Below are 26,454 nucleotides of genomic sequence, written 5' to 3'. Positions count from 1 at the left end.
AGTTCCTCCTTGTACCTCTGGTAGAATTCGGCTGTGAATCCATCTGGTCCTGGACTCTTTTTGATTGGTAAGCTATTGATTATTGCCACAATTTCAGAGCCTGTTATTGGTCTATTCAGAGATTCAACTTCTTCCTGGTTTAGTCTTGGGAGGGTGTATTAGTCGAGGAATTTATCCATTTCTTCTAGATTTTCTAGTTTATCTGCATAGAGGTGTTTGTAGTATTCTCTGATGGTAGATTGTATTTCTGTGGGATCGGTGGTGATATCCCCTTTTTCATTTTTTACTGCATCTATTTGATTCTCTCTTTTCTTCTTTATTAGTTTTGCTAGCAGTCTATCAATTTTGTTGATCTTTTCAAAAAACCAGCTCCTGGATTCATTAACTTTTTGAAGGGTTTTTGGTGTCTCTATTTCCTTCAGTTCTGCTCTGATTTTAGTTATTTCTAGCCTTCTGCTAGCTTTTGAATGTGTTTGCTCTTGCTTTTCTAGTTCTTTTAATTGTGATGTTAGGGTGTCAATTTTGGATCTTTCCTGCTTTCTCTTGTGGGCATTTAGTGCTATAAATTTCCCTCTACACGCTGCTTTGAATGTGTCCCAGAGATTCTGGTATGTTGTGTCTTTGCTCTCGTTGGTTTCAAAGAACATCTTTATTTCTGCCTTCATTTCATTATGTACCCAATAGTCATTCAGGAGCAGGTTGTTCAGTTTCCATGTAGTTCAGCGGTTTTGAGTGAGTTTCTTAATCCTGAGTTCTAGTTTGATTGCACTGTGGTCTGAGAAACAGTTTGTTATAATTTCTGTTCTTTTATATTTGCTGAGGAGAGCTTTACTTCCAACTATGTGGTCAATTTTGGAATAGGTGTGGTGTGGTGCTGAAAAAAATATATATTCTGTTGATTTGGGGTGGAGAGTTCTGTAGATGTCTATTAGGTCCACTATGTGCAGAGCTGAGTTCAATTCCTGGATATCCTTGTTAACTTTCTGTCTCGTTGATCTGTCTAATGTTGACAGTGGGGTGTTAAAATCTCCCATTATTATTGTGTGGGAGTTTAAGTCCCTTTGTAGGTCACTCAGGACTTGCTTTATGAATCTGGGTGCTCCAGTGTTGGGTGCATATATATTTAGGATAGTTAGCTCTTCTTGTTGAATTGATCCCTTTACCATTATGTAATGGCCTTCTTTGTCTTTTTTGATCTTTGTTGGCTTAAAGTCTATTTTATCAGAGACTAGGATTGCAACCCCTGCCTTTTTTTGTTTTCCGTTTGCTTGATAGATCTTCCTCCATTCCTTTATTTTGAGTCTATGTGTGTCTCTGCACGTGAGATGGGTTTCCTGAATACAGCACACTGATGGGTCCTGACTCCTTATCCAGTTTGCCAGTCTGTGTCTTTTAATTGGAGCATTTAGCCCATTTACATTTAAAGTTAATATTGTTATGTGTGAATTTGATCCTGTCATTACGATGTCAGTTGGTTATTTTGCTCGTTAGTTGATGCAGTTTCTTCCTAGCCTCGATGGTCTTTACAATTTGGCATGTTTTTGCAGTGGCTGGTACCAGTTGTTCCTTTCCATGTTTAGTGCTTCCTTCAGGAGCTCTTTTAGGGCAGGCCTCGTGGCGACAAAATCACTCAGCGTTTGCTTGTTTGTAAAGTATTTTATTTCTCCTTCACTTATGAACCTTAGTTTGGCTGGATATTAAATTCTGGGTTGAAAATTCTTTTCTTTAAGAATGTTGAATATCGGCCCCCACTCTCTTCTGGCTTGTAGAGTTTCTGCCGAGAGATCAGCTGTTAGTCTGATGGGCTTCCCTTTGTGGGTAACCCGACCTTTCTCTCTGGCTGCCCTTAACATTTTTTCCTTCATTTCAACTTTGGTGAATCTGACAATTATGTGTCTTGGAGTTGCTCTTCTCGAGGAGTATCTTTGTGGCATTCTCTGTATTTCCTGAATCTGAATGTTGGCCTGCCTTGCTAGATTGGGGAAGTTCTCCTGGATAATATCTTGCAGAGTGTTTTCCAACTTGGTTCCATTCTCCCCGTCATTTTCAGGTACACCAATCAGACGTAGGTTTGGTCTTTTCACATAGTCCCAAATTTCTTGGAGGCTTTGTTCCTTTCTTTTTATTCTTTTTTCTCTAAACTTCCCTTCTCACTTCATTTCATTCATCTTCCATCAGCGATACCCTTTCTTCCAGTTGATTGCATCGGCTACCGAGGCTTCTGCAATCTTCGCGTAGTTTTCGATACTTGGCTCTCAGCTCCATCAGCTCCTTTAAGCCCTTCTCTCCTTTGGTTATTCTAGTTTTCCATTCGTCTAATTTTTTTTCAAAGTTTTTAACTTCTTTGCTATTGTTTTGAATTTCCTCCCGTAGCTCGGAATAGTTTGATCGTCTGAAGCCTTCTTCTCTCAACTTGTCAAAGTCATTCTCCGTCCAGCTTTGTTCCGTTGCTGGTGAGGAACTGCATTCCTTTGGAGGAGGAGAGGTACTCTGCTTTTTAGAGTTTCCAGTTTTTCTGCCCTGTTTTTTCCCCATCTTTGTGGTTTTATCTACTTTTGGTCTTTGATGATGGTGATGTACAGATGGGTTTTTGGTGTGGATGTCCTTTCTGTTTGTTAGTTTTCCTTCTACCAGACAGGCCCCTCAGCTGCAGGTCTGTTGGAGTTTACTAGAGGTCCACTCCAGACCCTGTTTGGCTGGGTGCAGCAGCGGTGGCTGCAGAACAGCGGATTTTCGTGAGACCACAAATTCAGCTGTCTGATAGTTCCTCTGGAAGTTTTGTCTCAGAGGAGTACCCGGCCAAGTGAGGTGTCAGTCTGTCCCTACTGGGGGGTGCCTCCCAGTTAGGCTGCTCTGGGGTCAGGGACCCACTTTAGGAGGCAGTCTGTCTGTTCTCAGATCTCCAGCTGCGTGCTGGGAGAACCACTACTCTCTTCAAAGCTGTCAGTGAGACAGGGACATTAAAGTCTGCAGAGGTTCCTGCTGAATTTTTGTTTGTCTGTGCCCTGCCCCCAGAGGTGGAGCCTACAGAGGCAGGCAGGCCTCCTTGAGCTGTGGTGGGCTCCACCCAGTTCGAGCTTCCTGGCTGCTTTGTTTACCTAAGCAAGCCTGGGCAATGGCAGGTGCCCCTCCCCCAGCCTCGCTGCCACCTTGCAGTTTGATCTCAGACTGCTGCGCTAGCAATCAGCATAGGACCCTCCGAGCCAGGTGCGGGACACAATCTCCTAGTGTGCCGTTTTCCAGGCCCGTTGGAAAAGCGCAGTATTAGGGTGGGACTGACCCAATTTTCCAGGTGCCATCTGTTACCCCTTTCTTTGACTAGGAAAGGGAACTCCCTGACCCCTTGCGCTTCCTGAGTGAGGCAATGCCTCACCCTGCTTCAGTTCGCGCACAGTGCGCTTCACCAACTGTCCTGCACCCACTGTTTGGCATTCCCTAGTGAGATGAAACCGGTACCTCAGACAGAAATGCAGAAATCACCCGTCTTCTGTGTCGCTCAGGCTGGGAGCTGTAGACCGGAGCTGTTCCTATTCGGCCATCTTGGCTCCACCCCCTCCACATTCTTGATGCATACAATTCACTAAGCTTTGACTTATGTATACACACATGCAACAATCACCAGTCAGAATAACATAACAATCACTCCCAAAATTTACTGTGTGCCTTTGTAATTCTTCCTTCCTGCCCCTCTTCACCCACCTCTGGCCCCAAGGCAACCACTGGTCTGCTTTCTGTCATCATACATTAGTTTGCATTTGCCAGAATTTTATACAAAAAGAATCATACAGGATGTGCTCCCTTTATTCTAACTTCTTTCACTCAGCACAATTATTTTGAAATCCATCAATATTGTAGAATGTATCAACTTTATTTCTTTTTATTACTGAAGAATATTTTTTATATTCACTTGCAGTGAACATTTGGAAATTTTCTAGTTTGGGGCTATCACAAATAAATCTGATACGAACTCTTGCTTACAGGTCTTTGTATGGACACATGTTTTCATTTCTCCTAAGTAAAGTATCTAAAAGTAGAATGGCAGGATCATATAGTAGGTGGATGTTCAACTTTAAGAAACTGCCAAATTGTTTGCCAAAGAGGTTGCATCATTTAACATACCCACAAACTCTGTAAGAGTGCTCAAGTCCCACCGCATCCTTACAGCAGTTGGTATGGCCAGTCTTTTTAACTTTATTCATTCCAAATAGATGTGTTATCCCATTGTGGTTTTCATTTACATTTCCTAACAATTAAAGATGCTGAGCATCTTTCCATGTGTTTGTCATCTATATATCTCCATAGTGAGGTGCGTTCGAATCTTTTGATTTTTAAAATTGGGTAGTTTTATTGAGTTTTTGACAGTTCTTTACATATTCTGAATTTATCAGATACATGATTTTCAAATATTTTTCCCAGTCTGTAATTTTTTTTTTTTTTTTTGAGACAGAGTCTCGCTCTGTCACCCAGGCTGGAGTGCAGTGGCGCAATCTCGGCTCACTGCTAGCTCCACCTCCCAGGTTCACGCCATTCTTCTGCCTCAGCCTCTCCGAGTAGCTGGGACTACAGGCACCCGCCACCACACCCGGCTTATTTTTTTTGTATTTTTAGTAGAGACGGGGTTTCACCGTGGTCTCGATCTCCTGACCTCGTGATCTGCCCGCCTCGGCCTCCCAAAGTGCTGGGAGTACAAGTGTGAGCCACCGTGCCCGGCCTCAGTCTGTGATTTGTCTTTTCATTCTCTTAACGGTGTCTTTTAAAGAGTAGAAGCTTTTAATTTTTATAGGGTGATTTATCAATTTCTTCTCTTATGGATCATGCTTTTCATGTCTTATCTAAGAAACATTCCTTAACCCAAGTTTTTCTTCTCAAAGTTTTATCATTTTAGGCTTTACATTTAGGTATTTGATTCATTTTTACTTAATTATTATATATGTCTTGAAGTATTGGTTGAATTTCATTTTATGGCATATAGATATCCAACTATTCCAGTACTGTTTGTTGAAAGAACTATCCTTTCTCCAGAAAAAATGCCATTGTACCTTGTGGAAAATCAGTTGTCCATATATGCATGTTTTGTCTTTCTTTCTGGACTCTCTATTCTATTCCATTAACTGTTTTATTTTGATGTCAATACCACATTGTCTTAATTACTGCAGCTTTATAAATCTTGAAATCAGGTAGACTTCCAACTTCGTTCTTTTTCAAAAAAGTTGTCTTAGCTATTCTAGATACTTTGCATTTTTCTATGAATTTTAGAATCAGCTAGTCAGTTTCTACAAACTGTTAACTGGTACTTTGACTGAGAATGCTATGAATCTATAGATTACCTTGGGGAAAATTGATATTTTTAACAATATTGAGTCTACTGATACACAAACAAGGTATATAGTCACCATTTATTTAGATTTTTTATTTTTCTTAACCATGTTTTAAAGTTTTCAGTGTATGGATCTTCCACATCTTTGTCAGATTTACCCCTAAGTATTTAATATATTTGCTATTAGTACAAATGGCATTTGTTGCTTTTTCATTTCAATTTCTAATTGTTCCTTGCTGTTAATACAGAAACATTTTTGTACATTGAGCTTCTACCTTCAACCTTAGTTAACTCACTTCGTTGTTCCAGTGGCTAGAACATGTAATCTGTGAATAATGACAGTTTCACTTCTTCCTTTCTAATCTAGTTGACTTTTTATTTCTGTTTCTTGCCTGATTGCGCTGACTAGAAGCCCCAGATCAATGTTGAAAAGAAGCAGCAGTGAGAGGGATGTCCTTGTCTTGTTCCTGATCTTAGGAGAAATGCAATATTCAGTGTTTCACCACTAAATATGATGTCAGCTTTGACTTTTCTTAGCTATTCTTTTCAGGTTAAGGACATGGACTTCTATTCCTAGTTTGCTGAGACTTTTTAATCAGAAACAGATGTTGGATTCTGTCAAATGCTTTCTCTGCATCCACTGAGATGCTCATATGGCTTTTGTGTTTTACTTTCTTAATATGGTGAACTGTAATGATTAATTGTTGAATGTTAAACTAACCTTGCATTCCTAGAATAAACCTTACCTGATCATGATATGTTACCCTTTTTATATATTGCTGTGTTCTATTTGCTAAAATTTAGTTTACAGTTGTTACACCTATGCTCACGAATGATACTGTATTGCAGTTTTCTTTGTCTGGTTTTGGTATCAAATAATGCTGATTTTTTTTAGGTAAGAGGATAAATTAGGTCCCTGTTACTCCCCCTTAGACAGAAGTACTCTGCTAAATGGTTATTATGTTATTATCTCATCTATTCTTCCCTAGCTTAGAAGGTACATATTATTACCATCATTTTATATACAGGAGAAATGGGAAATGGGGAAAAATTGAGGCTCAGAGAGCAAGGGGGTACAGCTCTTTCTAGCTGGAACAAGGGTTTGAATCAAGACAACAGGAATCTAAAACCCACTCTCAACATCCTACTATACTGCAATACTAAGTGTTCAAAAAAAAATCTCTTTAAACACATAATTTCTTTTTCATTAAGAAATTATATCTCCAAAAGATCCAAGTAGTCTGATCTACTACTTAGTGATCTACTACTTAGTGATTAAGACCTATGTCTTTTTTTTTTTTATTTTTATTATTGTACTTTAAGTTTTAGGGTACATGTGCACAACGTGCAGGTTTGTTACATATGTATCCATGTGCCATGTTGCTGTGCTGCACCCATTAACCCGTCATTTAGCATTAGGTGTATCTCCTAATGCTATCCCTCCCCGCTCCTCCCACCCCACAACAGTCCCTGGTGTGTGATGTTCCCCTTCCTGTGTCCATGTGTTCTCATTGTTCAATTCCCTTCTATGAGTGAGAACATGCGGTGTTTGGTTTTTTGTCCTTGTGATAGTTTACTGAGAATGATGATTTCCAGTTTCATCCATGTCCCTAGAAAGGACATGAACTCATCATTTTTTATGGCTGCATAGTATTCCATGGTGTATATGTGCCACATTTTCTTAATCCAGTCTATTGTTGTTGGACATTTGGGTTGGTTCCAAGTCTTTGCTATTGTGAATAGTGCCGCTATAAACATACATGTGCATGTGTCTTTATAGCAGCATGATTTATAGTCCTTTGGGTATATACCCAGTAATGGGATGGCTGGGTCAAATGGTATTTCTAGTTCTAGATCCCTGAGGAATCGCCACACTGACTTCCACAATGGTTGAACTAGTTTACAGTCCCACCAACAGTGTAAAAGTCTTCCTATTTCTCCACATCCTCTCCAGCACCTGTTGTTTCCTGACTTTTTAATGATCGCCATTCTAACTGGTGTGAGATGGTATCTCATTGTGGTTTTGATTTGCATTTCTCTGACGGCCAGTGATGATGAGCATTTTTGCATGTGTTTTTTGGCTGCATAAATGTCTTCTTTTGAGAAGTGTCTGTTCATGTCCTTCGCCCACTTTTTGATGGGGTTGTTTGTTTTTTTCTTGTAAATTTGTTTGAGTTCATTGTAGATTCTGGATATTAGCCCTTTGTCGGATGAGTAGGTTGCGAAAATTTTCTCCCATTTGGTAGGCTGCCTGTTTACTCTGATGGTAGTTTCTTTTGCTGTGCAGAAGCTCTTTAATTAGATCCCATTCGTCAATTTTGGCTTTTGTTGCCATTGTTTTTGGTGTTTTAGACATGAAGTCCTTGCCCATGCCTATGGGCTTCATCCCTGGGATGCAAGGCTGGTTCAACATACACAAATCAATAAATGTAATCCAGCATATAAACAGAACCAAAGACAAAAACCACATGATTATCTCAATAGATGCAGAAAAGGCCTTTGACAAAATTCAACAACACTTCATGCTAAAAACTCTCAATAAATTAGGTATTGATGGGACGTATCTCAAAATAATAAGAGCTATCTATGACAAACCCACAGCCAATATCACACTGAATGGGCAAAAACTGGAAGCATTCCCTTTGAAAACTGGCACAAGACAGGGATGCCCTCTCTCACCACTCCTATTCAACAACATAGTGTTGGAAGTTCTGGCCAGGGCAATCAGGCAAGAGAAGGAAATAAAGAGTATTCAATTAGGAAAAGAGGAAGTCAAATTGTCCCTGCTTGCAGATGACATGATTGTATATCTAGAAAACCCCACTGTCTCAGCCCAAAATCTCCTTAAGCTGATAAGCAACTTCAGCAAAGTCTCAGGATACAAAATCAATGCAGAAAAATCACAAGCATTCTTATACACCAATAACAGACAAACAGCCAAATCATGAGTGAACTACCATTCACAATTGCTTCAAAGAGAATAAAATACCTAGGAATCCAACTTACAAGGGACGTGAAGGACCTCTTCAAGGAGAACTACAAACCACTGCCCAATGAAATAAAAGAGGATACAAACAAATAGAGGAACATTCCATGCTCATGGGTTGGAAGAATCAATATTGTGAAAATGGCCATACTGCCCAAGGTAATTTATAGATTCAATGCCATCCCCATCAAGCTACCAATGACTTTCTTCACAGAATTGGAAAAAACTACTTTAAAGTTCATATGGAACCAAAAAAGAGCCCACATCGCCAAGTCATTGCTAACCCAAAAGAACAAAGCTGGAGGCATCACGCTACCTGACTTCAAACTATACTACAAGGCTACAGTAACCAAAGCAGCATGGTACTGGTACCAAAACAGAGATATAGATCAATGGAACAGAATGGAGCCCTCAGAAATAATGCCGCCTATCTACAACTATCTGATCTTTGACAAACCTGACAAAAACAAGCAATGGGGAAAGGATTCCCTATTTAATAAATGGTGCTGGGAAAACTGGCTAGCCGTATGTAGAAAGCTGAAACTGGATCACTTCCTTATTTACACCTTATACAAAAATTAATTCAAGATGGATTAAAGACTTATATATTAGACCTAAAACCATAAAAACCCTAGAAGAAAACTTAGGCATTACCATTCAGGATATAGGCATGGGCAAGGACTTCATGTCTAAAACACCAAAAGACCTATGTCTTAATCACTATGGTATTTGTTGAAAAAAATGAATGCGATGTCATGGTTTCTTATATTCTGAGTCAAGTTCTACGTAAACTATTAACTACTGAATAACTGAAAACATTACTTAAGACAGATTTAATCCAGCTAAAAAGAGCCTTATAAGGATACTCTACAGTCCCAAAAGGCCAACCAAAACAATAACAATAGGTGTTACCATTTTAAAATTTTATGTAATCTTCAAAACCACATAGTGAAATAAGTACTATTATACATATTTTATAGATGAGGAAATTTGAGACACAACAACATTAAGAAACTTGCTTAAAGTCTGCCATCTCTGAAAAAGCTGAAAAGGTATTCAAACTCAAGTCTCTACAACTTCAGAATAGATTCTTAAAATTTGTATTTTATGTTTCATTTGTTTGGTTTTTCAATTACAATGTTGTCAACCCTAAGAAACAAGAAGTGCTGCCAAAGGCCTTTTGGGGAACAAGGAAATTCCAACATTAGACTGGAGCAGAGCTCAGTGTCAAATAAATTGGAGCTGAGCTTTGACGATAATGATGGCAAGCTGGGGTTTCCCCAACTAGATTAAACCTGCTTTGCTCCATTTCTAAAGCAAATTTTTTTGTTTTTTGACCATAAAACTAGCTGAGAAGCCTAGCATGGTGGCATACATCTGTAGTCCCATCTACCCAGAAGGCTAAGGGCGGATTATTTGAGCATAGGAGTTTGAGGCCAGCCTGGGCAACATAGCACCCAGCTTTTTCTTTACTTTCTGGTTTGGTTTGTTTTGTTTGAGACAGGGTCTCACTCTGCAACCTTGGTGATCCCAGGGATCGCCTCAGCCTCCCAAGTAGCTGGACTACAGGTGCATGCCACCACACTCAACTAATTTTTTTGTATTTTTTATAGAGATGGGGTTTCACCACATTGCCTAGGCTGTGTCACTCAGCTTTTTCTATATTTCTGATGACCTGCAGTGGGCACAGCTCAATGAACTTGGACTACTAGCTATAATGCAGAATTCTCCTTAAGAGTAAGATGGGAAGGCAAAGAGAAAGAACAATAGCTATTCAAATAATTCCAGTCATGAGGCAAGATGGTATAGGGATAAAGAGCCTGGACTAGAGGAAATTGCCAAAGTTCAAATGCTTATTCTGCCTCACAGTAGCTGTGAGACCTTGGAAAAGTTATTTAACTTTTCTAGGCTTGCATGCCTTCATCTATAAGACAGGAGTGATCATTTTACCTCTCATATGGCTAACAATTAAAAGACAGAATATACAAAAATTGTTTAGAATAGCACCTGACACTTGGTAGGTCCTGTTTAAATTTTGCTATCAATTTATCAGTTACTGTTATTCCTATAGTAAATGAACAAGAAAAAAATTACATATGTTGGATAGGCACTTTAGAGATTCTTTAGTATAAATAACTTTAATGTTTGTAATGACAATATATTTTAAAACACAGTCCTAGAAATGTGGCATATCTATATTAGTGTCCTAAAAATGGCTTTGGAAACTGATTTCCAGCATCTTCTAAAAGCAGGCAAACAATTTTAAAAACATTAGCAAAGAAAATTGGACATAATTCATTAAAATAAAGCAAATTACTCAATTCCACTAAAGTAGTATTGAACACCTACTATGTGCTCAGCATTATGCAATCTTGATTAGGGGGACATACAAAATCTAAACCCTATTCTCAATAAGCTTAAAACATAATACATAAATACAAAAGTGTATACATAAAGGCAAAGTACAAGTAAATGTGAGAGTACCACATAACTGGAAGAAATTCTCAAGTACCATTAAAATTTACAAGTTTAATTTATAGAATAAAAAAAGTATCTATGTGTATGTTTAATGCCATTCTTAATGCTAGTGCCCAGAACAAGTTCAAATGACTGGTATTTTATAATATTATAAATTATTAAAGAATTACTTGAACAACAAAAAAAAGAAGATTATTTGATAATTTTCATTGTAACTTACTGTTGCTATTTTGGTCTGGAGAAAGTTCTCCCTTTCTTCATCTACCTTAATTTCATGTCCATTTTTAAATAATTCAAGCATTTTGGGGATGTCACGGCCAATGGAATCTAGTTAGAAAAAGTAAAATCCACAATTATCACTCCAAATAAGTAGTAAAAATTACTGAATAAAAGAAACACGTATCTCATGTAAAGATACAGCAAATAAATTGTGGCAGATAAACTTTAGTTCCAAAGAGCTCTGTTTCCTGGTGTTCACATTCATTGTGAATGAAACTTGCAACTTGCTTCAAACCAAGAGACAGAATATTCATGTGTACATAATTACATTACATAAAGCTATAATGCCTGTCTTGGAGAAGACTATCTTCCTTACTGGCTTTGAAGAAACAAGCTGCAATACTGTGAGCTGCCATATGGAGGGGGCCACAGGGCAATAAGCTGAGAGCAGTCTCAAGCTAACAGCCAGCAAGAAACTGAAGTCCTGTGTCCAGCAGCCTACAGGAACAGAATTCTGCCAACTGTGTAAGTCTGGAGGCAAATCCATCACCCACTGAGTCTAAGATGAAACCACCTCTCTGGCCAACACCTTGAGTGGAGCTTTGTGACCCTTAAGCAGAGAACCCAACTCTGTTACACATACATTCCTGACACACAGAAATGGTGAGATAATAAATGTGTATTGTTTCAAGCAATTGTTTGTGGTAATATTGTTGTACCATTATGGATAATTAATACATAAGTATATGCAATAATAATATATAGCATACATTAAAAACACAGATGACATATTAAAATAAAATCTATAAAATAATCTATGGCAAAAGATAACAGTGGCCAGGCATGGTGGCTCATGCCTGTAATCCCAGCACTTTGGAAGGCCGAGGCAGGCAGATCACCTGAGGTCAGGAGTTCAAGAACAGCCTGGCCAACATGGTGAAACCCTGTTTCTACTAAAAATACAAAAATTAGCTGGGTGTGGTGGTGCACACCTGTAATCCCAGCTACTTGGGAGGCTGAGGCAGGAGAATTGCTTGAACTCGGGAGGCAGAGGTTGTAGTGAGCTGAGATCTTGCCACTGCACTCCAGCCTGGGTGGCAGAGTGAGACTCTGTCAAAAAAAAATAAAATAAAATAACAGTATGGTCTTGAAATCTTTTAAGAATCTTTTACCTACCATAAAGAAGTGAAAAAAAAAAACCTAAAAAGTAGAAATATTTAGCAGTGGAAACAATATCACAGTGAATGATACAGTGTAGAGGTAGCTCATTATTACACAAATGGTTATAGAAACTGGCATGAGTTTCTATAGTCGGGCATGGTGGCAGGCACCTGTAATCCCAGCTACTCAGGAGGCTGAGACAGGAGAATCACTTGAACCTGCGAGGCAGAGGTTGTAGTGAGCCGAAACTGAGCCAATGCACTCCAGCCTGGCAGCCTGGGCAACAGAGTGAGACATTGTCTCAAAAAAAAAGGCAAGAAAAGAAAAGAAAGAAACTGGCATGAGAGGCCGGGCATGGTGGCTCATGCCTGTAATCCCAGCACATTGGGAGGCCGAGGCGGGCAGATTACTTGAGGTTGGGAGTTCGAGACCAGCCTGGCCAACACAGCGAAATCCCATCTCTACTAAAAATACAAAAATCAGCTGGGGTGGCGGTGCATGCCTGTAAACCCAGCTACTTGGGAGGTTGAGGCAGGAGGATCACTTGAACCCAGGAGGCAGAGGTTGCAGTGAGTTGAGATCGTGCCACTGCACTGCAGCCTGGGCAACAAAGGAAGACTCCGTCAAGAAAGGGAGGGGAGGGGAGGGGAGAAAGGGAGGGAGGGAGGGAGAGAGAGGGACAGAGGGAGGGAGGAAGGGGGAGAGAGAGAGAGAGAGGGAGGGAGGGAGGGAGAGAGAGAGAAAGAGGCATGAGAAAATAATTAAAAACTGAAACAATTTATTGGATTCTAATGTCACTTTGTCCTCCATTAGGTAGAGAAAGGGACGGAACTAAATATAGTAAGAAGAAAAATGGAATCAGGATAAAAATTAAGAACCTTCAAAGGATCATACAGGAGACTACAAAATAAACTATTACTCTCCTAAGATTTAGTCGTTATCATTTTAACACAAATTTAATAAACAAAAATACGGTATATTCCACTATACCATAACTTAACTTGAAAATTTAATTCCATGCACAAGAAAAATGTGAATTATTTAAAGGGTAAGAAATAGAATGAAGACTGTGCCACTGAAGAGACATCACTCCCACCGTGCTCAAGCAAGTCTTCCACAGATGAGTCAATGTGAGGAACTCATTACATAGAGAGCACGGCATACCCTCAGCATACATTATTCCTAGGATTATCTCAGCAGTTGTTCAGTTGGCTCAGGAGCACTACAGCTATAAGTGAAAGCAACTACCCATGGGCAGTTTACAATCTACTTGGGAGATAATGGATACACAAATGAATACAAAGTTTTTTCAGTATCACAGTCTGCTGTAACTGAATACTAAACAATATGATAAAATTGTATACTAGTAAACAGTTAAGATGCTAATAGTGGTATACAAAAAACAGATACCTGGTTAAACCATCTATATCTCTATTTAAATTTCTTTACTTAAATATATTTTTTAAAGTTTGTTTTCATAAGAACAGTGCCTTGTACATACTAAAAGCTCAAGAATTATTTAGTGACTGACCTAAATCTAAGCCCACAACACTGCCTGCCTTCCTGTCACTATGGGTGAACTATCTATGCCCCTAACAAAGGCCATTCCTCTTCATTTCTGTGCTCACCCCCACTTCTACTCACCCATAAAAGAACACTGCTCTTCCCTTCTTTCTTCTACATTGTCGATTTTCCCTGCTTCCTTAGACAATCTTCATTAGCTTACAAACTTGCTATAAAATCTTCCTTTTCAAAATAAAATAAACAAGTCTCCTATGTTGCCTTCCAGTTACCACCCAACATTCCTCTTAATGTAAGTTCTCAAAAACAAAGCCATCTCTATTTCCTCTCCTTCTATTTTCTCTTATACCTACTTCAGTAACCTTCTCATTGGCAAATCCAGTAGTCACTTCTCAGTGTTCCTCTGACTTGACCTATCAGCAGCAGTTCACAGTGTAATCTGTCCTCTTCCTATAGTATCTTGACTTGTCCTCTGAAACACGATTCTCACTGGCTATTTCATTTCATTTCAAGGACTGAGCCACCCACCTTCACTTAGCTGCCTTCCAAAGGTTGAACTACCTCAGGGATCGTCATGTTACTTCTCTTATCCTACCCATGCACACTTCCCTAACTGATCTCATGCAGACACATGGCTTTAAATACCATCTATCCACTGATAATTTCTAAATTGTTATCTCTAGCCCCAATCTCTCTCATGATTTCCACCACCAACTTGATATCTCTACCTAGATGCAGGCAAGTTACTAGTAAGGAGTAAATATGACAAATGTCTCCTGGAAGAATAAACAAATAAAGGACTTCATAATTTTGAGTCTGATACCATACTGATGATGTAATGGTAATGAAGACAGAAAGAACAGGACTCAAGAAGAAAAGAGAAATAGTTCTGCATTAAAACATACTGAAGTGAAGGTCTGATGGAGTATCAAAAAATGTATATATTTGTATAGTTAGAAAAAAGGAACTAGAAAAAAGGTGACAGATTGAAGATGATGTAGATTTTAGTTTTTAAGGTAGTTCTACCCTAAAACACAAATAAAACTTCCTTCCTTTGACCTTGTATATTCCTTCTTCTTTAATTTGCATTTCCCCAGTGATCAAGATGTTTAGCATTATTTCATCTGTTTAATGACCAATTACATATATTCTTTTTTTTTTTTTTGGAGACGGAGTCTCGCTCTGTCACCCAGGCTGGAGTACAGTGGTACGATCTCGGCTCACTGCAACCTCTGCCTCCCAGGTTCAGGCAATTCTCCTGCCTCAGCCTCCCAAGTAGCTGGGATTACAGGTGTGCGCCACCATATCCAGCTAATTTCTGTATTTTTAGTAGAAACAGGTTTCACCAGGTTGGCCAGGCTGGTCTCAAACTCCTGACCTCAGGTGATCCGCCTGCCTCAGCCTCCCAAAGTGTTGAGATTACAGGCATGAGCCACTGCGCCCAGCCACATATATTCTTTTGTACAATACCTACTCAACTCTTTTGCCCCTTTTTAAAAAAATTAGGTTGACAGTCTTACTGAGTTATGAGTTCTTTATATATTATGGATACAGGTTCTTGGTCAGAGCTATGTGTGGCAAATATTTTCCCCTAATCTATGACTTTGCCTTTTCATTTTCTTAGGGGTATTCACCCATGAGCAAAAATTTTTAATTTTGATTAAGTCCAAATTAGCATTTTTTTCTTCTATAGCTCATGCTTTTTGTGTCCTAAGAAATATTTACTTAATCCAAGGCCATGAAGATTTTCTCCTAGAAAATTTTCTTCTAGAATTTCATGACTTTATCTTTTACATTTAGGTCTATGATCCATTTTGGATTAATTTCTGTGTCTGATGTGAGGAAATAATTATCCAGTCATTTCAGCACAATTCATTGAAAAAATTATTCTTTTTCCACATAACCTTGACACCTTTGCTGAAAATCAGTTGACCATATAAGTTTAGGTTCATTTCTGAACCTCAATGTCTGATCTATATTTATTTATCCTTTATACCATACCACACTGTCTTGATTACTATAGCTCTTTGATAAAATCTCACATCTCAAACTGTGTTCTTCCTTTTAAAAATCATTAACTTTTTTTTTCTTTTTTTTGAGACAGAGTCTTACTCCATTACCCAGGCTAGAGTGCAGTGGTGCGATCCTGGCTCACTGTAACTGCCACCTTCCAGGTTCAAGTGATTCTCCTGCCTCAGCCTCCCAAGTAGCTGGGATTACAAGCATGCATCACCACATTCAGCTAATTTTTGTATTTTTAGTAGAGATGGGGTTTCACCATGTTGGTCATGCTGGCCTCAAACTCCCAACCTCAAGTGATTCACCTGCCTCAGCCTCCCATAGTGCTGGGATTACAGGTATGAACCAGCACGCTCAGACGAACTTTTTCTTTTTTTTTTTTTTTTTTTAAGACACAGTCTTGCTTTGTTACAGGTTGGACTGCAGTGGCACCATCTCGGCTCACTGCAGCCTCAATCTCCTGGGCTTGAGCAGTCCTCCCACCTTGGCCTCCCAAGTAGCTGGGAATCCAGACACACACCACCACAATCAGTAGTTTGTTTTTTGTTTTTTTTTTTAAGTAGAGATTTGGTCTTGCTATTTTGCCCAGGCTAGTCTTGAATTCCTGAACTCACGAAATCCTCCTGCCTCGGCCTCCCAAAGTACTGGGATTACAGGTTGAGTGTGCCACTGTGCCCAGCCTAAAATCCTTTTTTCCATTCTAGGTTCTCATGCTTGCCAACTTTTTTATTTTTTTTTTAAGCTTTCTGGGAGTTTGGTTGGGATTACATTCAATCTATAGAAAAAAATAAGTTTATCTTAATAATATGCTTTCAAATCCACCACTATGGTATATCCCTCTATTAACTTTCAGCAACATTTACCAGTTTTCTATGAAAAGGACTTGCACAGCTTCTGTTAAATTTCCTCTTAAATATTTGTATTTCTTTATGTTCACATAAACGGAACCGTTTTAGAAATTTCAGTTTGATTATAGGTTGGTTACATATAGAAATACCATTGATTTTCATGCATGGACCTTGTATCCTATAACCTCATTAAATTCACTAATTAGAACTCTCTTACTAAAATAGCTTAGTATCATCTGGGAATAAAAAAAGACTTCTTTCTTCCTTTCCTTTATGTATGCCCTTTATTTCACTGACCTGCAGTACAATGTTGAACATAAGCACTGACAGCAGAGATCTTTGCCTTGTTCCTGATCTTAGGTAGAAAGCATTCCTTCTCAATGATCTCATCATTAAGAATGTTGCTTTTTCATAGATGTGCTGTGTCAAGTTGAGGAATTTCACTTACATTTCCAGTATTCTGAGAGTTATTATTGCCAAAATGCTTTCTCTGCATCTACTGAGATGATATTAAGGTTTTCATCTTTTATTCTATTAACATGGTGTATTATATTGATGTTCAGATATTAAGCCAATTTTGAATAACTGGAATAAACGTCACTGGTTAAGGTGTATTAACCTTTATTTTTATGTACATATATATTGCTGGATTCAACTTGTTAATATTTTGTTAACAGTATTTTTTGCATGTATGCTCATGGAGGAATAATCCTGTAGTTTTCTCGTAGTGTCCTTGTCTACCTTTGTTATCAGGGTAATGCAGAGCTCATAAAACAAGTTGGTAAATGTTCTTTACTCACTATTTTCTAAAAGAGGTTGTGAAGAATTGGTATTATTTCTTCCTTAAAATTTTGGATAGAATTCACCAGTGGGAAACAGGTGGGCCTGGACTTTTCATGGGAGAACTTATACATGACTAATTCAATTTCTTTCCTTTATACAGATCTATTCAGGTTTTCCATTTCTTCCAGAAACTTTTGATAATTTGTGTCTTTCAAGGGATGTGTCATTTTATATAAATTGTCACATTTATTTGCATAAATTTATTCATATTGCTTTATTATCATTTAATGTTTATAGGATATGTATTCATGTCACTGCTTTCATTCCTGATATTAATAATCTGTGTCTTCCCTTTTTAAAAAAAAAACAGTCCAGCTAAAGTTTTATCAGCTTTATTGATCTTTTTAAAGAATCAGTTTTGCTTTCATTGCTATTGTTTGTTCTTTTTCTATTTCAGTGACTTCCACTATGTTCTTCATTATTTTCTTCCTTGTACTTAATTTGGGTTTAATTTGATTCTTTTTTTCTAGGTTTACAAGATAAAAATCTTAGAACAATGATTTTAACCCATTCTTTTCTAACTCAGTTTTTTTTTTTTTTTTTTTAAAAGCGGGTCTCACTATGTTGCCCTGGCTAGAGTACAGTGGCTACGCACAGGCACAATCATAGTACACTGCCACCCTGAACTCCTAGACACAAGGGATCCTCCCATCTCAGTCTCCCAAGTGGCTGGAATGACAGGCATATGCCACTGTGCCCAGCTAATTTAGCCTTTAAAACTATAAATTTCCTTCTAAGTACTGCTTCAGCTGCATCCCACAAGTTCTGACATGTTGAGTTTTCAGTATCATTCAGTTTAAGACAGTCTTTCATTTCTTCTTTGATCAATGAGTTACTTAGTAGTGGGCTTTTTCATTTTAATGTATTTGGAGATTTTTCATGTTTACTGATTTCTAATTTAACTCAGTTACAAATCAGAACACATATGTGTGTGACTTCAATTCTTTTACATTCATAAATTTAAGACTTAATATATTCAGACCTGCCTTATAACTCAGCAAATGGTCTACCATAGTGAATGTTCAACACCAAACAACATTTGCTGTTGTTGGGTGTTTTATAGACATCAGCTAGGCCAAGATGACTAAGAGTGTTGTTCAAATATTTTATATCCTTACTAATTTTCTGTCTATATGTTCTGTCAGTTACTGAGAAGAACATTAAAATCTCCAACTGTACTTGATGATTAGTCTATTTCTCCTTTCAATTCTGTCAGGTTTTGCTTCAAGTATTTTGAAGCTTTAAGATGAGTCTTATTATTATTATAGAATATCCATCTTTTTCTCTAATAATAATCATTGTCTTAACAGTCTATTTTGTCTGATATTAATATAGAATCCAACTCTCTAATGCTTACAGTTTTTATGGTATCTCTTTATCCAGCATTTTACTTTCAGCCTATTTGTGTTTGAATATAATATGTGTCTCTTGTAGACAGCATATAGTTGGGGTTTTATTTTTAGTCTTATAATCTCTGCTTCTTGGAGTGTGTAGTCCATTTCCAATTATCATAACTATTTATATGGCTGAATGTAGGTCTTTATTTTGATATGTGTTTTCTATTTGTTTCATCTTATTTGTTCTTCTGTTCCTCCTTTACAGGCTTATTAAATAAAAAAATTTTAGCATATCATTTTTATTCCTCTATTTATAGTTTTAAGCTATATTTATTTGTATGAGTAGGTTTTACTTGCTCTAGGGAGTACAATGTGCATACTTACCACAACCTACTTCATATTAATACTGTTAATGCTTCATGTTAATACAAAATAAAGTTGCGCCAGCTTATCTACCTCCTTGACCCCTTCACCTGGTAATATTATTGTCATACCCAAATCTGCTTTACTTCCTGTGCATTTATATTTAAAATAGTATTTACTAGGCTACTCAAGACCAAAATTAGGAAATCATTCTAGATTCTTCCCCCTCCCTTACCCCCTACATTTAATCAATAACTCCTGTTAATTCTAATTCTTAATATCCAACAACATCCTTCCCCATCTGTCTTCACTGCCACTACCAGACTCTTTCTTTCTTCATCTTTTACCTGGATTACTGCAATCGCCTCCTCACTGGTCTCTGTTCTTAAAGTTTCACCATCCTCATATGGCTACCCTGCCATTTAGACAGTTCCCACAATACTCATTTTGATAAGCAAATCTTACATCATTCTTCTGAGCTAAAGTTTTCAATGGCTCCTATTTGCAAAGAGGATAAAATCTAATCTCCATGGTATAGCACACAAAGCCTGCTGTGACCTGGCCCACTGTCTATCACTGTCCAACCCCACTGACCACCAGTATCTGATAACATTTTATATACCAAATGATAGAAAGCTGCTTATAATTTCTTGAACACTACTGGCTCTCTCATACTTTTGTATATGTAAAATGGCCATTTCCTCTGCCTGATTCATGTAAGGAAAGCAAATGCCTATTCATGCTTAACCTCTCAACTGCAATCTTCTTTATATAATCTCATTCTACAAAGCAGTCCCTCATTCCTCTACATACTTTGTACATTTTCTACCAATAAACTTGTTGCATTTTAGTGCAGCAGTTTGCTCTCATCTCTCTCTCCTCAGTGTTTATCTTCTTAAAGACAGAAAATATCTTTTCACTTTATTTTTCAATCCTCAGTACTAAATGTAGTACCTGGCACATAGTAGGTATGCCAATAATTATCTGCTTATTCAACAAATAAGTTATGAAGGTGATATATAAATACATGAAAAAGAATAGCTTCTCCTAAAGTAATTGTGGAGAATGAATAGCTACTTTAGGAATGATAGGGAGCTAATGATAATCATAGTGGCCCACACATCATATGTTATGTACCCAGCTTGTGCTTCATACATTATCACAAAAACAGTATGGGATGGATGTTATAATGAAACTCATTTTGTAGATGAATAAAGGCACAAAATGTTAAAAAGTTTGCTCAAGGTCACAGTAGGTGACAAAGTCAAGACAAAGAGAGATCTATACTAACCACTATTCTACTCTGCTTTTCAATACAGCCAAATGTTAACTGCTATTTCCAGGGCTTTGCTATCCCTTACTGCTATTTAACTGCTTTCCTCTTTCTCCACTTTCACTTTTCTCTGTGTTTTTAGGCTCTTCTTTCTTCATTGTCTTTCTTGCTTTCACTTGCTTTTCCTTTAAATCTCTATTCAATTTCCATAATGAACATAACCTATACTATACGATCAAGTATTTCCTCCTAATATACCTTCTCTTTTCTTTTTTTGATCAAGGAAAACAAAGAAGAAATAGTTAGAAAAGAGGCAAGTTAGGATTGCATACATTACCTCCTGAAAGAAGTTGCAAGAAACAGAAAACTAAGAACAGACCTTTGAATATGGCAAAAGAAAAATCTGTGATAATTGAAAGAGCACTATTTTAGCTAAATTATGGAAGAAAAAGCTGTAAGGAATACTAATGCTTAGTAAGAAAATGAAGCCAATTGCTGAAGACCATTATTTGAAAAACATAATATAAAACAGCATAAAAAACTAAGATCGCAGCTGGAAAGGATAGTTGAATCAAATGAAGGTGCGGGGTGCGGGGGGGGGGGCGGTGCGGGGGGCTTGTGATTTGCTTTTTGTTTGTTTAAAGAAATCTGAGCATAAATGGCCATGCACGGTGGCTCATGCCTGTAATCCCAGCACTTTCAGAGACCGCAGCAGGTGGATCACTTGAGCTCATGAGTTCAAGACCAGCCTAGCCAACATAGCAAAACCCCATCTCTACTGAAAATACAAAAAAAAAAAAAAAAATTAGCCAGGCGTGGCAGCACATGCCTGTAGTCCCAGCTATTCTGGTGGCTGAGACAAGAGAATCACTTGAACCCAGGAGGCAGAGGTTGCAGTGAGACAAGATCGTGTCTCTGCACTCCAGCCTGGGTGACAGAGTGAGACTCTGTCTCAAAAAAAAAAAATCTGTGCATAAGTAACTGTAAAAAGTTAAACCAGTTTCTCTACTGCAGAAAACAAAACTGTTAGTTCTATGACTGCAAGAACTTTGTCCGTCTTGTTCACTGCTATCACACCCAAGGCTTGGCACATAGTAGATACTCAACTACTATAAATACAATTATTCTCATAAAAAAAAAAATCTATAAATTGTATATAGTCCAAGCTGGGTGCGGTGGCTCACGCATGTAATCCCAGCAGTTTGGGAAGCTGAGGGAGGTGGACCATTTGAGGTCAGGAGTTTGAGACCAGCCTGGCCAACATGGTGAAACTCCATCTCTACTAAAAATACAAAAAAAATTACCTGGGCATGGTGGCGCACACCTGTAATCTCAGCTACTCGGGAGGCTGAGGCAGGAGAATTGTATGAACCGGGGAAAGGGAGGTTGCGGTGAGCCGAGATGCGCCACGCACTCCAGCCTGGGCGACAGAGCAAAACTCCATCTCAAAAAAAAAAAAAAAATTGTATACTCCGTTTTTAAGTTACAGTTTAATTCTATATCTTCTACCAACTGAATGAGTGCTGTATTAAATGTTCATTCATTCTTTCAAATATTTGTAGAGTACGTACTATTTTCCAGGTACTATAATCTAGGTAATGGGAATGTAGCAATGGACAAAACAAAACCATCCTTGCTCTAATGAGAGGAACTGAACACACATCACACACACACGCAAAAAAAAAAGTTGCTAAGAGTGATATGTCCTAAAATGAATACAAACGCATAATAACGATATTTAGTGATAATAGGAAGCGGGAGTAATATTTTATATAGGACGGTCATGGAAGGTCTCTCTGTTTAGATGATGTTCGAATGAGAAAGTGAGCAAGGCAAGTAAGCAAACAGTACTACTACAGACCCATGCAACAGTAAATCCAAAGACCTGAGGAGGGAGAGCACTTAGTGTGTATGAGGAAGATCAAGGAGGCCACCAAGGCTGAAGTAAAGGAAGCAAAGGAAAGCATAATAGAATCAGCTATAATAGATCCATAATTCATCTACAACAATTGTAACAGTACCTAATCATTAATGGAGTCTTTCATATATGGATAGTTTTTAAACTAATATGCGAAGGGGTAGAAATTTAGAAAAATTTCAAATTCATTACCTTGCAAAAATTCTCCATTTTGGTATTTTCCCTTTTATAACCAAAACTTCTGATTGTTCCAATAATGCAAACAAAACCCTGAAGTACAAGGTACTATTCTATGAGTTAAAAATGCTACACATTACAAGAACTTTAATATCCATGAGTCTCATGTATGATACAATACCAACTTCCTTACAGAAAGCAGTGTCCTGCTCATATGTGGATATCTTTTGGACAAGTCTGCTGGGATATCGTTTGGACAAGACATCGAGTGGAGCACTAGTGTTCAATTCTAAGAGTTAGAAGTTAAGAGGAATACACATTAGTGTAATTGTGATTTTCTAATCATGTCCCTTTCTCTTACCTGACAATAACTTAGTATGGTATAAAAGAATTCATCTGTTCCCACATATGCCACAGTACCTATCACAGGTTAATATGCATAATAAACATCTGATACCATTAAGTCAAGATTTTTTTTTGGCTGGGCGCGGTGGTTCACGCCTGTAATCCCAGCACTTTAGGAGGCCAAGCACTTTAGGAGGCTGAAGCGGGCAGATTACCTGAGTTCGAGACCAGCCTGGCCAACATGTCTCTACTAAAAATACAAAAATTAGCAGGGTGTGGTGGCATGCCCCTGTAATTGCAGCTACTTGGGAGGCTGAGGCAGAATCACTTGAACCCAGGAGGCGGAGGTTGCAGTGAGCCGAGATTGCACCCCTGCACTCCAGCCTGGGTGGCAGAGGGAAACTGTCTCAAAAAAAAAAAAAAAAAAAGATATATTTTACACTAGTGTTTTTGGTTTATAAATGCTAATTTATAAATAGGATTAGAAATAAAAAAGTTTTAATTAACAAAACATATCTATATTAGAGATGAAAGAATTACAGAGGGTACTTATATTGGGGAGGAAGCCAGACGATAAGCAAAATAAAACCAAATTTCTTAGAAGGAATTTTAAAAAACAGGTTTTAATTTTGTTTAATAAAACAAAAAAGAAATATTGAGAAAACAAGCCAAATGTGCATTTGAAAAATAAAGAACTTGCCTACAGTTATGTAAGCAATTAAAATAAAATGAATAAAACTGCAGCATTAAACAAGCTGCAAAATGGACACACGCCCACTCCCATTAGTAGAACTGGAAATGGGAAACTAATGAGCTCAGCTGCAGGAGCTTGTTTTTTAATTTTCTCCATTTGCTCAAAATGTAATTTCTATTTTACACTAAAGACTTTTGTTGGATATAGGGGGAATCAAATGTTATTAAACAAGAATCTGAATGAGCTTTGAAAATGCATAATAGAAGCTTCACTTGTTCTAATGCACATCTGATGTATTCCATTTAACATTTTTGACAAGTTGATTGTTTGTCTTCATGTTTAAAGAACACAAATGTTTTACCAGTGCCGTTAAACAGATCATGTTGGGGTGAAAAGAAGGTGTCAGAGAAGGGAAAAGGTCCATCTCTTCACTCAAGGTGCCTACGCAAATAGGAGGGGAAAAACATACTTAGGTACTTGACCATCATATGTGAAGTTGTAATTCATTATGAAAGGAGAAATAAAGTAAAGCTCACTAATAAACATTTTATTAGGAAAGTTATTATTTGGAATAAAGAAATAAGTTATTGGAAAACTAAAAAAGGTTCCAAATATTGAGATGACAATGAGAAAAAAAAAACCCTCAAGGCTAAAAAAAAAAAAAAGCTAAAAGGGTTATACAGAGAATGGATAAAGTAGCAAAGGTGACAAAATTAATGTCTCTTAAAAATCAGTTCACCATGCAAAGCAAGGATCTAGATATCTAGAATACAAATATATTAGTATTCATTTTTGGTTTTGACTATATTTAGTACTGTGTGTTTTGCTCTGATTTGAGCTTGAATTTAATTAAGAACAAAAAAGTTATGAGAAATATTTCCATCAAATTCAACTGCAATTCTGGTTTAATTTTTTAAATATGTTCAGTTTTAGGTTTAACTTAAGAAAGAATATAAACTGGACTCCATAATAAACACTGCTGTAAGGGAAATCCCTAATAAAAAGTGCCAGACACCAGTTCAAAATCTAATAAATATATATGACTTAATGCATGCTATCAAAAATAATAAAACAAAACTCTAACACAACAAAAGAACTGGAAAGTCCATTTGAATTTAATTTACAGGTCATGATCTAGAATTCAGACAAGTTATCAGTGGCTAGGATATATAAAAATTTTAGCAGAATTTTTTTAGCTCAACTAGAGTTAAAATTTGAAGACAAATCTACTAACACAATTTTAAAATATTTGTTCTGTTTACACTACAAAATTTTATTTGAAATAATAATATACCAGACATCCAGCACTACCTAAAACAAACTGTGTCAGCAAGTGAACTTGTTTTTCCTCCCAAATGCACTCCCTGTTTCCATTAATGATGGCACTTATTAGGAGAGGTCTCTAGACTTAAAAAACCTCAGTATCATTTGACTCTTCCTTTTCTCCCCCTCAACCTCTCCATTCCTAATTAATTGCTAAGTCTTAATATCCTTGACATTTATACACTTCACTCCAGTCTCGTTATGAAGACCTTAGCTTAAACATTACATTTATTAGTCTCTTGCCATTGCACCCAAACTGGTTTCCCTGTCTCTAGTTTCAATTATCTTAAAACCTCTTGCCAGATTAAAGCTCTAAAGAACAGATTATGTCACTCCCATCTCAAAAACTTCTGAGTCCTGCTGAATATAGAATGCAGATGTTCATGCTCATTAGCCCATCATTCAAAGTTCTTCTCAATACGGCATCAATCTACCTTTCCAACATCATTTCCCATTATTCTCTTCTATATCAATGTAGGTGTACCATTCCCCACAGTCAAAGAGAGCTAATTAATATTTCTTGTACCTGATCTATGATTTCTGACTTACTTTGGTGTCTATGATTAATACATTCCTTCTACTTAAAATAATATTCTCCTCAATCAATTCATCCAACTAATGTTACCTCCTTTATGCTTAAATGTTACCTCTTTTATGATGCCTTCCCTGATTCCTCACCTATGTGTAAACTCCACCTCCACTAAACACCCCTAGCACTTTTTAAATTTATTATATAGTACCTCACAGTTTATAACATAGTTCCTTATTTAGCGACGTTAACTTTCTTATTAGATTTATTAAGGAGAAAATATCCATAAGGGGAAAATTTCTTAAGAGAAATTACCTCCAGAGCCATGAATATGGTCAACATTCATACATATGTTGAACACTTTTAAATAAATGGGCATACATATTATATTGATAAATAGGGATAAAACCCAATAAAACAGTATGATAATAATATACTGAGTAAATAATACATTCCACTAATTGGGAGCTAGACTTTGATCTACATTTTAAAAACTGGTATTATAAAGTAACTAGGTTTTCAAATCATATTAGATTACCAGTATTAATGCCAAAGCAGGGGAAAAAAATTAAACCCATAGGTTCTCATAACTCAAACTCAAATACCAGGACATACTATTTATTCTACACATATATGAACAACTTTGTTTCCTAACTAAGCAGAGTTCACAAGAAAGTTGTTGACAGGATATTGAAATAATAGGAATTCTCTTACTTCGAGAAAGCTTTGGAAATCTTTTATTCAGTTTCTTCTTTAATCGATTAAGTTCAGGCATTATTTCTGGAACAGCTACGTAAAAGTCTGCAACAATTTCATCATCCCAAATCTGAAAAATAAAAAAAAAAAAAAGGTGACCTCAGATGAGATGAAAAGCTTTATCATTCTGCAAAAGTACAATGTAGTCATTTCCTTTATAATTCAGAAAAGAGACATTAAGCACAATTCTTTTCTTCAAACACAAAGATCATACAAATACACCTGCCAATTATAAAAACCATCAGAAGTAAAACATTTTCCTTTAAAAACAGCCACATCCTTTAAAAAAAAAAAAATTAATGGTTTCTTCCTTTGGGTTGTGTTTGGCAAAAGTGTTACCAGTTACA

General features: G+C 37.3%; 1 protein-coding gene across 1 annotated transcript in view; it reads right to left on the bottom strand.

Annotated features, from left to right (window-relative positions):
• The window catches only part of MRPL1 (mitochondrial ribosomal protein L1), a 99,546-nt gene that overhangs the window by 39,559 nt on the left and 33,533 nt on the right, over positions 1-26,454 (bottom strand). Inside the window, exons 6-7 of the mRNA XM_003265793.4 lie at positions 26,066-26,177; positions 11,002-11,108 (exon numbers count right to left, since the gene is read on the bottom strand). Coding sequence (XP_003265841.1) covers positions 11,002-11,108; positions 26,066-26,177 — 219 coding nt within the window. The remainder of the gene's footprint in view (positions 1-11,001; positions 11,109-26,065; positions 26,178-26,454) is intronic.

The sequence above is a fragment of the Nomascus leucogenys genome, chromosome 9 (genome assembly GCF_006542625.1).
Source record: "Nomascus leucogenys isolate Asia chromosome 9, Asia_NLE_v1, whole genome shotgun sequence".
NCBI classification, from domain to species: domain Eukaryota; kingdom Metazoa; phylum Chordata; class Mammalia; order Primates; family Hylobatidae; genus Nomascus; species Nomascus leucogenys.
Note: the sequence above shows the minus strand (reverse complement) of the source record. Positions and strands in the feature narration are given on the sequence as shown.